Genomic DNA, 12,706 nt, shown 5'->3' on the forward strand with positions numbered 1-12,706 from the left:
TACTTCACAATTTTTAGTAGGTTATTTGTTTTGTTCACTGTTATACATTTGCCTTGTTTTTCAATTTAATAATTTTCTTTTCTTTTCAAACTAGTTTAGATAGTTTACATGTTTTTGGTTTATTAATGAATTTACTTCTCATTCTTATATGTTTCCCTCTCCAGTTTTTGTATTTATTTTAAAATCTAGGCTGCAGTGCTGTACTAAGGGAATGCTGCACTTTCAGATGAGACATTAAATCAAGGCAAACATCTGCCCTTTCAGGTGGACATAAAAGATCCCACAACACTATTCGAAGAAGAGCAAGGGAGTTCTCCCAGTGTCCTGGGCAACATTTATCCCTCAACCAACACCACCAAAAACAGATAATTCTGGCCATTTATATCTTTGGTGTTTGTGGGATCTTGCTGTATGCAAATTGGGTGCAGCATTTCCCTACATTACAACAGTGACTACATTTTAAAAGTGCTTCATTGGCTGGCTGTGAATCACATTAGAGGAAAGGTCATCGACCTGGAACATTAACTGTTTCTCTCTCCACAAAAGCTGCCTGACCTGCTGAGTATTTCCAGCATTTTCTGTTTTTGTTTCAGATTTCCAGCCTCCGCAGTATTTTGCTTTTGTCGCCCTAAACTGTTGTGTCTATCTTCAGCTGCTGCACTTCTGGTTGAAAACGGGATGAATGGAATTGTGTATCTCTTCAGAAGAGGGACACATGAAGAATTTGGATATGCTGCTCTCTTCACAGCCCTTATTATTTACTACCTATTTTCTTGTTGGACATCCGGTACTGCTATGGCATGTGGACTTGTCATACCATTGCTGTAAGAAACCATTTTACTTCTGTAAACCTTTAATAGGGACTGGCTTTACTTGTGTAACTCTCTAATAAGGTCCACACGTACTTGTGTATATCTTTGACAGAGCAACCAAAATCTTTGAATTATTACTTTACTGCCAGCGGAAACGCAAAGTGCACTCTTGGCCGGCCTCACATCTTCCACCCTCCATAAACTTAAGGTCATCCAATAGTCTGCTGCCTGTATCCTAACTCGCACCAAGTTCAGTTCGCCCATCACCCCTGTGCTCGCTGACCTACATTGCCTCCCGGTTAAGCAACACCTCGATTTTAAAATTCTCATCCTTGTTTTCAAATCCCTCCGTGATCTCGCCCCTCTCTATCTCTATAACCTCCTCCAGCCCTACAACTCTCCAAGATATCTGTGCACCTCCAATTCTGGCCTCTTGCGCATCCCCTATTTTAATTGCTCCATCATTGGTCGCCGTGCCTTAAGCTGCCAAGGCCCTAATCTTTGGAATTCCCGCCCTAAACCTCTCCAACTCTCTTTCCTCCTTTTAAGACGCTCCTTAAAACCTACCTCATCTACCCTAATATTTCCTTATGTGGCTCGGTGTCAAATTTTGTTTGATAATGCTCCTGTAAAGTGCCTAGGAACATTTTACTACGATAAAGGCGCTATATAAATGCAAGTTGTTGTTGTTACTGTTGGTGTTAAAATAATGCTGATTGGAAAATCTGATGTAGCCTGTCTTTACCTGTGAGGACACATTTAAGGCACTTCTTAGGGCATTTCTCCTACAGCCTACCCCCTGCTCTTCTGGATAATGATCCCGCTAAGAGTGGCCCAAACAGCAGCAGAGGAGCATTATAATGAAGCACAAGATTGATCATCAAGAGGACCATGGGGTCTTACAGGCACACTTGCTCTCTGGGCTCTGCCACATGGGCCATATCAGTTTCCTTCCTTTGGGAAAATATAGGCCCAGAAATTCGGGTCGGGGGCTTCCCGTGGGTGTAAGCCCCCGACCTGCACTTACCTAGCGTGCCGGCCATTGTGCTGTGGGCCCCCGTGGAATTCCGATCCGGGGCCTGGTCCAGCTGCCGGTGCGCAGTGCTTGCGTATCCCAGGGGCGCAGTTAGTTCGATGCGTCCCCTGGGACCACATGGGGAGCCAATCAGAGCAGGGAATGCTCCATTCATAAATTTGACAGGAAGAGCTGTCAAAACTTATAAATTAAAAAAAATCAAATTTTAAAAATAAACTATAAATTACATGAAATAACTATTTTAAACAATAATTTAAATTTTTGGAAAAATAATTTTATTTTCTAACAGGGCTAAAAATAAACTTACCTTTCTTTAAAGCATTTAAAAATAATAAACCTGTGGGAAAAATGTTTTAATTTTAATTAATTCACCACTTACCTTGTAAAAAGCAGGCCTTATGCCTGCTTTTTATAAGTCTAACTTCTGGAGACTTACCCTCCTGGGAAAACCTGCAAAAAAAAACGAAGTTCGATGCGCACGCGCAGCCTCTCCCGCGCACGCGTTTGAACTCTGAACCCCTTCGTTCAGGGGAATGGAAGTGTCGGTTCCCGCGCATGCGCAGTGCATGCAGGAAACCGGCACTTCCATTGGGCCTACGGGTGAGTACCCCATGCGTACTCACCCGTGGAGACCCGAATTTCTGGGCCATTATATTAAAAATTTGGTCTCCCCTGTTGGTTCATCCAATGTTAGTTTCCACGTGGGAAATCAGGAGGACATTAGATTTTTCACTTCATTCTTGTTCTCATTGTGTAATATTTGAAAACCCGTCACCAGTAAAATGTAACTAGAAAACTATTTCAATTTGTGATCTGAAATGAAATAGATGTTTTAAATGATAATCTATGTGAAGTGTCCTAGGGCTGATTATCTTCTCCATTAGGTACACTGGAGCTTTATATGGCAGGATAATTGGTCTGATCATGGTGTCGATTTTTGGTGTCCAAACTGACAAGTATGGAGCCTGGACAGATCCTGGCCTTTTTGCAGTAATCGGAGCTGCCTCATATTTCTGTGGTGTTTCAAGACTGACAATCTCCCTCACTGCCATCATGGTAAGAAATGTTCATCAAAAAGTATCTTTAAATACAGTGTTTCCAAATGGTTGCTTTGTTTTTGACCATTACACTGCTAGTCAGGTGTAGATACCTTAGACAACACCAACTACATACTTGTTTGGGACTGGCTCAGATTTCCCTCTATTTCTGCCTCTGATCTCTCTCGGATAGTCTTGTTCTTGTGCTCTGCTCCTATTCATGTCCTTCCTTATCTGTTGGCCAAAGGTTCTTGATTTACTGCTGTCTTTCAACCTGCTTCCTTGAAAAGTCATTGTAGCTTCTTTGCTCACTAGAGAATAGACAAGCTTCACAAAATACAGAATGCTGGGACTGCCCCATCCCAAAGCTATTCCCTGATTCTCGTAAAATGGAGAATGGGAAAGTTATTTGACAAGAAGTCAACAGTTGTGAGGGATGAGTAGATAAGGATAGTGAAGTGAGATTTGGAGAGGGACATTGCACCAGGTGCATGAAGGCAAAAGAAAACAATGTATTATGGTTTATAGTTTCTAAGCTCTCTGTGGTATAGCGGGGACTGTTGGTAAAAAAAGGACCCTTGAATATATCATTTAAGTATAGTGTAATTGGTGGTATTGATTTGAATTAATTTAAATTTAATTAATTTAAGGGTAAGTCATGGCAGGAGAGCACGGCCCCGTGGTATGCTCCTCCTGCGCTATGTGGGAACTCAGGGACACTGCCTGTGTCCCTGATGACCATGTGTGCAGGATGTGTATCCAGCTGCAGCTACTGGCAGACCGCATTGCAGCGCTGGAGCTGTGAATGGATACATATTGGAGCATTCGCGAGGCTGAGGACGTCGTGGATATCACATTTAAACAGTTGGTCACATCGCAGGTAAAGGTACAGGCAGAAAGGGAATGGGGGACCACCAGGCAGAGTAGTAGGCGCAGGCAGGTAGTGCAGGGGTCCCCTGTGGCCATCCCCCTCTCAAACAGATATACCACTTTGGATACTGATTGGGGGGGATGGCTTACCAGGGGAAGGCAGCAGCAGTCAACTTCCTGGCACCAGGGGTGGTTCTACTGCACAGGACGGGAGGAAAAAGAGGGGTAGAGCTATAGTAATAGGGGATTCTATTGTAAGGGGAATAGATGGGCGTTTCTGCGGCCGCAAATGAGACTCCAGGATGGTGTGTTGCCTCCCTGGTGCAAGGGTCAAGGATGTCTCAGAGCAGCTGCAGAACATTTTGGAAGGGGAGGGTGAACAGCCAGTTGTCGTGGTGCATATAGGTACCAACGATATAAGTAAAAACCGGGATGAGGTCCTAAAAGCTGAATATAGGGAGTTAGGAGGTAAATTAAAAAATAGGACCTCAAAGGTAGTAATCTCAGGATTGCTACCTGTGCCACGTGCTAGTCAGAGTAGAAATAGAAGGATATTTCAGATGAATACGTGACTAGAGGAATGGTGCAAGGGGGAGGGATTCAAATTCCTGGGACATTGGAACTAGTTCTGGAACCGGTTCTGGGGGAGGTGGGACCAGTTCAAACCAGACGGTTTGCACCTGGGCAGGGCCAGGACCGATGTCCTAGGGGGAGTGTTTGCTAGTGCTCTGGGGGAGGATTTAACCTAAAATGGCAGGGGGTTGGGAACCTGAGCGGGGAGACAGAGGAAAGGGAAACAAGGATAAAAGCAAAAGACAGGAAGGAGAAAAACAAAAGGGGCAGACAGAGAAATCAAGAGTTTAAATCAAACATGGCCACAGTAAATAATAATTCTAAAAGATCTAAGAGCGTTAAAAAAACAAGCCTGAAGGCTTTGGGGGAGAAATTCAGTACAGCCCCGTTTGGGCCGCTAACTTCGCCGGGGCACAAAATTAACGCCCCCACGCCGGAAATTGGTCACTTGCGCCCCAAAGGGAAGCGGGGCGCTACTGGAGGCGCCCCGCCTCACTCTTGGGGCGCTGCGAGTGAATATCGTGGCACTATGTGCCGCAGTGCCACACACTGCGGCACGTCGCGCTGCGGTATTGCAGGCCTTCCTCCCCTTCTTAAAGGGGAGGGGCCTTGTGCAGCGCGATCTGGGGCCCAGCTGGGCCCCCGGGTATCAGGAGTGCAGGCAAAAGAGTCCGGCACCCAAGAGAAGTGCCGGGCTCTTGGAGCGCAGCCGGCACTCCGCGGGGGGGGGTTCCGGAGGCCAGGGACGGGAGCGCAGGCAGGTGCTGGCAGGCGGCCAACAACAAAAATGGCCGCCCCGCACCTCGCCTTTAATTTGTGCCTCCCCGGCCACAGGTGACTACACTGAGGTGCTGCAAACACTGACCAGCACTGCACAAAGGTGCACAGTTGCACCCAGGCTCTCTAATGACTCCCTCCATATGCTTATGGAGGAAGCCACAGCAGGCAGGGAGATTCTCTTCCCTTCCAAGGGCGGAAAAGACCTCCCCAGGACACCAACGCAGCCTGGTTGCACATTGCACAGGAGGGCAAAAGCAGGAATGTCATCAGGGGTCCCTAGCTGCAGTAGCGCCAACCTTTCAATGATCTCAGTGGATAACGAAATGTTACTGCAAAGCCACACTCAAACTCACGTTGCTGAGCCACTCAACACATTTTCATCACTCTGCCTTCCATACCCTTCTCCTGCACATTCTTATTTAAGAACATAAGAAATAGGAGCAGGAGTAGGCCATTTGGCCTTTCGAGCCTGCTCCGCCCTTCAATAAGATTATGGCTGATCTTCTACCTCATCTCCACTTTCCTGCACTATCCCCATATCCCTTGATTCCCTTAATATTCAAAAATCTATCGATCTCTGTCTTGAATATACTCAACGACTGAGTCTCCACAGCCCTCTGGGGTAGAGAATTCCAAAGATTCACCACCCTCTGAGTGAAGAAATTTCTCCTCATCTCAGTCCTAAATGGCCGACCTCTTATTCTGAGATTGTGACCCCTGGATTTTAGACTCCCCAGCCAGGCGAAATATCCTCCCTGCATCTACCCTGTCAAGACCTGTAAGAATTTTGTATGTTTCAATGAGCTCACCTCTCATTCTTCTAAACTCCAGGGAGTATAGGCCTAGTCTACTCAATCTCTCCTCATAGGACAATCCCCCCATCCCAGGAACCAGTCTGGTGAACCTTTGTTGCACACCCTCTATGGTAAGTATATCCTTCCTTAGGTAAGGAGACCAAAACTGTGCACAATACTCCAGGTGTGATCTCACCAGGGTCCTATATAATTGCAGTAAGACGTCTTTACTCTTATACTCAAATCCTCCTGTAATAAAGGCCAACATACCATTTGCTATCCTAATTGCTTGCTGTACCTGCATGTTAACTTTCAGTGATTCGTGTACAAGGACACCCAGGTCCATCTGAACAACAACATTTCCCAATCTCTCTCCATTTAAAAAATGCTCTGCTTTTCTATTTTTCCTACCAAAGTGGATAACTTCACGCTTCTCCACATCATTATATTCCATTTGCCCACGCACTTAGCCTGTCTATAGCCCCTTGAAGCCGCCTTGCATCCTCTTCGCAACTTGCATTCCCACCCAGCTTTGTATCATCAACAAACTTGGATATATTACATTTGGTCCTCTCATCCAAATCATTGGTGTAGATTGTGAACAGCTGAGGCCCAAGCACTGATCCTTGCGGTACCCCACTAGTTACAGCCTGCCAACCCGAAAATGACCTGTTTATTCCTACACTCTGTTTTCTGTCCATTAACCAATCCTCAATCCATGCTGGTATATTATTCCCAGAACCGTTCCAGAATCTATGGAATTTTGGAAAATGACAACCAATGCATCCACTATCTCCATAGCCACCTCTTTCAAATCCCTAGGATGTAGGCCATCAGGTCCAGGGAATTTATCAGCTTTCAGTCCCATTAATTTCTCCAGTACTATGGCCTAGAAATTCAGTTGCGTTCGCCAGCCGTTAACGCCACAAGAGGGGTAGATTTCCAGCGCTAGGCACTTAGCGCCCGGGCGCAGGCCGGTCTGCGCCAACGCCCAACTTCAGTTGACATTTAGCGCCGGCGCAAAGTGTTTGCGCCCGCTCAGCTGCGCGCGCAGCTTATGACGTCATTTCGTCGTGCAACGCTGTTTGTGCGCCCCAAACCGGAAATTCAGTGGCGCCCGCCCAATGTGGGCGTGGCGCTGTTAAGAACTGTGAAGTGGAACGCAGCAGAGGCCCTGTGGGCCTCGGGGAGCGCTAATTAAAGGGCACTTACACTGAACTATAAAGGCCAGCCATTTTGCTGCAATGACTTTAGTGCTTTGGATTTCTGGACAGAGACCAAGGAACAGACCTTACTGATTTGGGACAACATAGGAGAGGTATTTTTGGCTTCTGGCCAGAGCTTGGAAATTTGACTCTTTGTGATTTCACTGTTTGCAAGTTTATTATGGGGGCTGCATGGGGTTCCAACCCTAAGTTCCAGCATTATGTGCGAAGGGCTCGCAGACGCTGTGTGAGAGGGGCAGCCATGCCTAGACGCAGAGGGGCCATCAGGCGTCGGCAACGTAGGCCTTACCCACTCAGGGAATACCGGCAGCAGGTGTCCTATCTCACCATGACTGCCGCGCATTGTGTTAAGAGGCTGCGCTTCAGAAGGGAGGTGGTTGCAGAGATCTGCCAGCTGCTTCACAGAGATCTGCGTCCACAGCTGATGTGCAGGACGTCTCTGTCGGTGGAAGTGAAGGTCACGGTGGCTCTGAACTTTTATGCAAGCGGCTCCTTCCAAGCCGCTGCTGGGGACATAGCGAACATCTCCCAGTTCGCCGTGCATCGCTGCATCCGGCAGGTCACCGATGCCCTTTTCGCAAGGAGACACCAATTCATCTCCTTCCCCATGACCCTAGAGAGGCAGGAGCAGCGTGCAGTCGGATTTGCCAGGATCGCCGACTTCCCCATGGTGCAGGGCGCCATTGACTGCACGCATGTGGCTATGCGGGCACCTATTGACAATGCCGAGGATTACCGCAACCGGAAGGGCTACCATTCCCTCAATGTACAGCTGGTGTGTGACCACAGGCAGCGCATCCTAGCTGTCAATGCCCGCTTTCCAGGAAGCAGCCACGATGCATTTATCCTGCGCCAGACTACTGTGGCTGACATGTTCGAGGCACAGCCTCCACCAAGGGGATGGCTTATTGGGGACAAGGGCTACCCTTTGTGCACATGGCTCATGACCCCGCTCCGCGCGCCCAGGACCCCTGCGGAGGAGGCATACAACGAAAGCCATCAAGCCACAAGGAACATCATAGAGCAAATGATTGGCGTCCTGAAGCAACGGTTCCGCTGCCTGGATCGATCCGGCGGATCTCTACAGTATTCGTCGGATAGAGTCTCCCAGTTCGTCGTCATTTGCTGCATGCTGCACAACCTGGCTATCCGCAGGACTCAGGCACTGCCACCTCACGTTGGGCCACCACCTCAGGAGGACGAGCAGGAGGACCATGAGGAGGAGGAGGAGGAGGAGGAGGAGTACCAGCCCAGAAGGGAGCCACAAGGTCCAAGGGCCGTCCGCCGGCGGCTTATTGAACGACACTTCTAGGCCCCCTGTCAGGGAATGGCTTGTGGCAATGAACGCACCTGAATGCAGGCGCTCCGCAAGCCCTCAGCTGGTTAACGCAACAACCACTTGAAACATGACACCTGGACAAGCTGAATAAATAAAAAGCTTTATTTAACAAACTCAGGGCCCTTCCCACATGAAACAGAAAAACAGACAAGACCCCCAAAAAACAGTGAAAAACATATCTCACTCCCACAACCTGGGGAGGAATAACAAAACTTGTCAATCCAATTGGCCTTCATCTTCGGCCTTTCCAAAATAAGCCCCCCCGCTCCAGAACACAAACACCCCCATATAAAAAAAACAGTTGCCGACACCCTCTACTTGGTGTGCCGAGAGGGCGAGTCCTTGTGCAGGCTTCTCCGGCCCCTGCCCGACCTGTTGCTCCGCCTCAACCTGGGCCCTGTGGGTGTTGGAAGGCTGGGGAAAGGCTCCTGAGGGCCGCAATGCGTAACGGCAGATGCCCTTGGGGGTCGGCCTAGACGAGGTCCGGCCCTGGAGGGTCCGGCTGCTGACTGCTGCAGCTGTGGCTGGGCAGCATCAGTCTCTGCAGCAGCTCGTCGCACCTTGGCTGGGGGAGTGGCAGTGGCGGCTGCAGCAATGGGGGCAAGCTGGCTGATGCCAGGCGCTCGCTGGTCGCCAGAGACATTGGCACTCGGCCGGGCTGGCACTGCAGCAAGCGCAGCAATCTGGTGGAGGCCAGACCGCTGTGCTGCAGCAGGGCGGCGGGTGCCCTGTCGATGCTTCCGTGACACAGCGAGTGTGGCAGAAGTGAGTGCCCGAACTGCCCTGTTCTGTGCCCGCATCAGATCAGCCAGTGTCTGCACGGCACCACTCAAACTCGCGACTCGCGTCCTGTGCTGCCGCGAGTTGGTCGACACCCCTGGCCTGTGCTGCCGCGAGTTGCTCGACACCCCTGGCCTGTGAGTCCCCGAAAGCGGCCACACTATGAGCCAGGGACTCAATGGCCTGAGGCAACTGTCCCACAACCCCCATGAACTCGTTGTGGCGCCGCTCGGAGGCCGCGGACATTTCATCAAGGAGGCGCACCCCCTGGGCGAGGACCGTCTCCGGACTGGAGGGCGGACTCTCCATCTGGGGAGAAGGCCGCCGAGCTGCCCGACCCTTCCCGCGTGCCTGGACGCCACTGGGCCCAGCAACTGCCCTTCCCTGCAACACTTCCCCCCTCTGGGGAGAAGGCAGCCGTGCTGCCCGACCCTTCCCGCCTGCCTGGACGCCACTGGGCCCAGGAGCTGCACCCCCCGCAACACTTCCCCCTGGCTCTCCTCCAGGCAAGACGTGTCCCCTCCATTGCCATCCCCTGGCGCGGATGAGGGTTCCCCCGATGTGCCGCCTTCCTCTTGGTCCTCGTCGTCCTCCTCTTCCGAGGGACTGGCACTCTCAGCTTCATGGACCTCCTCCTCACCAGCTGAAAGCAGGAAGGCACAAGAGTAGCTTTAGAGTGAGGACAAGGCGTCAGCGAGGGAGGCATGAGTGGTGGCATTATGCGCATTGGTCGGACAGTGGCAAAGGATGTAGATCTGAAGCGCAAGGGGAACGAGAGAGGTCCAAACGGTCATGTCCTTACCATTGGGGCCCAGCACAGGGTCGGCATCTCCAATAGCAACGGGGCCAACCACCCGGCCACGCATGAGTCGAGCCACGCGCTCCTCCAGGTCACTGAGCTCCTGGAACTGGCCACGGCCTCCCCCGGTGACATTCTGGCTCTTCATATTCTTGGCCAGCTTGGCCTGCAAGAGAAAGGACGGCCTCTAAGTACAGTGTGTTGCCCTGTTGTTGTCTGCACTGCCTCCCATGGTCGATTAGCATGGCCAGTGTGGTGCCCTGTTGTTGTGTGCACTGCCTCCCATGGTCGAATAGCTTGGCCAGTGTGTAAAGTGCAGAAAGTGCTATTGATGATCATGCCAGTGCCATAGCTGCGGGAGGAGGGATGGCCATTAGGCCTTTGAGGTCCCTTTGCCCATAATGTGAGGTGCACATGCAAGGATGAGGAGGACACTGGAAAGGGTACTCACCCTGACCAACCGAGTGAGGTCGTTGTACTTCTTGCGGCATTGGTCCGCACTCCTGGGGACATCGCTGGTGGATGACACCCTGTGGGCGATTTCCCTCCAGGCCCTCCTGTACTGCCTCCTGGGAGCCTTCTTGCCACTGTCCGGGCACAAGATCTCTCTTCTCTTTTCAAAAGCCTTAAGGAGCACCCTCAAAGCATGCTCTGAGAAGCGCTGCGCTCGTTCACGGGCCTTCTGCATGGCTTCAGGCGCTATTTGGGTCCACCAGCAGTGTTCAGGCCTAGCTGCAGGGCTCCACTATCCAGGGCGTGGCAGCAGACAAAGTCGACCCTTCCCCCTTTAAGAGCTGGCCGGCGTCAGGGTGTCTGCTGTCAATCAAAACATGACCGCACCTGCGCTGCGCCCGGCCTCGGCGTTATCAGTCCGCACCACCGGCTTAGCGCCTAAAGATAGGAGTGCAACGCCAGTTTCAGCGCTCGCCCAAACTCCTTGGCCAAATCTACTGAATTTCGGCGAAGTGGCCTACACTTTCCGGCGGGCGTTAACTTTAGCGCACGCCCGACTTTAGCGCCCCAGAAGTGGCGCGACTGAATTTCTAGGCCTATATCTTTACTAATACTAATTTCTTTCAGTTCTTCATTCTTGCTAGACCCTTCGTTCGCCACTATTTCCGGGAAGTTTTTTGTGTCTTCTTCCATGAAAACAGACACACGGGGGAATTTTCCCAGCACTGAGGAGGCAGGTCTGGAGGTGGGACTGCTGGGAAAATGGCAGAAACTGGGAGCGGGAACTGACCCCACTCCCAACCCGCCTCCGTGCCATCTTCCTGGGAGGCAAGTCCCCGAGTCGCGCAGGGACCCGTCTCCTCGAGGCAGGAAAGGGATTACAGCCAATTAACTGCCTATTCACAGGCAGTTTTGAGGCTTATATCCATTTTGCCCCTGCAAGTGCGGGCTCCCCGATGGCTGCGAACCTCGCCAGGGTCAGCGAGGCGAGCAGTGGGTTTACGGGGGTGAGAGGGATTGAAAAGTGCGCTGTGGAGGTGAGTGATGGGTGCAAGTGTGGAGAGGTGAGTGTAAAGTGTTAGAAAAAGTTTACTTACCTTTATTTCTTCCTGCAGGCTTCAACCCTTGGAGACCCGAAGGTGCCTCATCTTAATGGCAGAGATGACAGAAAGGCTGCTGCATTCTCAGATGCAGCAGCCATCTGATTTCTGCTGAGGAAAGAGGTTTTGGTGAGTCTTTGTGCAAGGACTCACCATAGAACAGAGATTGTCAGTGTTTGACAGCTTCTCTAAGCTGTCAAACACCGACAATTCATCTGTCAAAATTTTGACGGATGAAACATCATACGCTGACGTCCTCTGTCACCGACTTTCCCTTAATTGGCCGGCTAAGCCCGAAGGGCGGGCTTAAAAGGTCAATCAAGGGAAAAGAGCGTGGGTTGGCCGGACATCATTGGAGACGGGACTAAAACCCGACAACCAGCAGTCCCGCCCCCAATGCGCCCCATTGATAAAATACAGCCCACAGTATTTGTTTAATTTCTCTGCCATTTCCTTATTCCCCATTATAACTTGTCCTGTCTCAGCCTGTAAAGGACCCACATTTACTTTCGCTAATCTTTTCCTTTTTACATACCTGTAGAAACTTACAGTCTGTTTTTATGTCTCTCAGTTTACTCTCATATTCTTTTTTCCCTTTCTTTATCAATTTCTTGGTCCTCCTTTGCTGAATTCTAAAATCCTCCCAATCCTCAGGCTTACTATTCTTTTTGGCAACATTATAAGCCTCTTCCTTTGATCTAATACTATCTTTAACTTCTCTTGTTAGCCACGGTTGGACCACTTTTCCTGTGGGTTTTTGTGCCTTAAAGGAATGTATATTTGTTGTAAATTATGTATTAATTCTTTAAATGCTAGCCATTACTTATTTACCGTCATACCTTTTAATGTAGTTTCCCAATTTACCATAGCCCCTCATACCTACGTAGTTTGATTTGTTTAGATTTAAGACCCTAGTTTCAGACTTAACTAAATCACTTTCAAACTCAATATAAAATTCTATCATATTATGGTCACTCTTCCCTAAAGGCCCCTTTACTACAAGGTTATTAATTAACCCTTTCTCATTGCACAATACTAGATCTAAAATAGCCTGTTCCCTAGTTGATTCCTCAACATACTGATCTAGAAAACTATCTTGCATACATT

General features: G+C 49.9%; 1 protein-coding gene across 3 annotated transcripts in view; it reads left to right on the top strand.

Moving 5' to 3' along the window:
- The first annotated feature begins 2,426 nt into the window (after window positions 1-2,426).
- LOC147114861 (H(+)/Cl(-) exchange transporter 7-like) overlaps window positions 2,427-12,706 on the top strand; it is a 128,422-nt gene continuing 118,142 nt past the window's right edge. For 2 of the 3 annotated variants that reach the window (XM_085992894.1, XM_085992891.1), the window contains exons 1-2: window positions 2,427-2,632; window positions 2,733-2,904. In XM_085992894.1, coding sequence (XP_085849020.1) covers window positions 2,631-2,632; window positions 2,733-2,904 — 174 coding nt within the window. In that variant the 5' untranslated portion in view covers window positions 2,427-2,630. Of the gene's footprint in view, window positions 2,905-12,706 lie in introns of all 3 variants that reach the window. The other variant, XM_085992893.1, reaches the window with a different exon arrangement.

Source organism: Somniosus microcephalus, chromosome 7 (genome assembly GCF_052327205.1).
Source record: "Somniosus microcephalus isolate GS21.2 chromosome 7, FLI_Smic_1.0, whole genome shotgun sequence".
Classification (NCBI taxonomy): domain Eukaryota; kingdom Metazoa; phylum Chordata; class Chondrichthyes; order Squaliformes; family Somniosidae; genus Somniosus; species Somniosus microcephalus.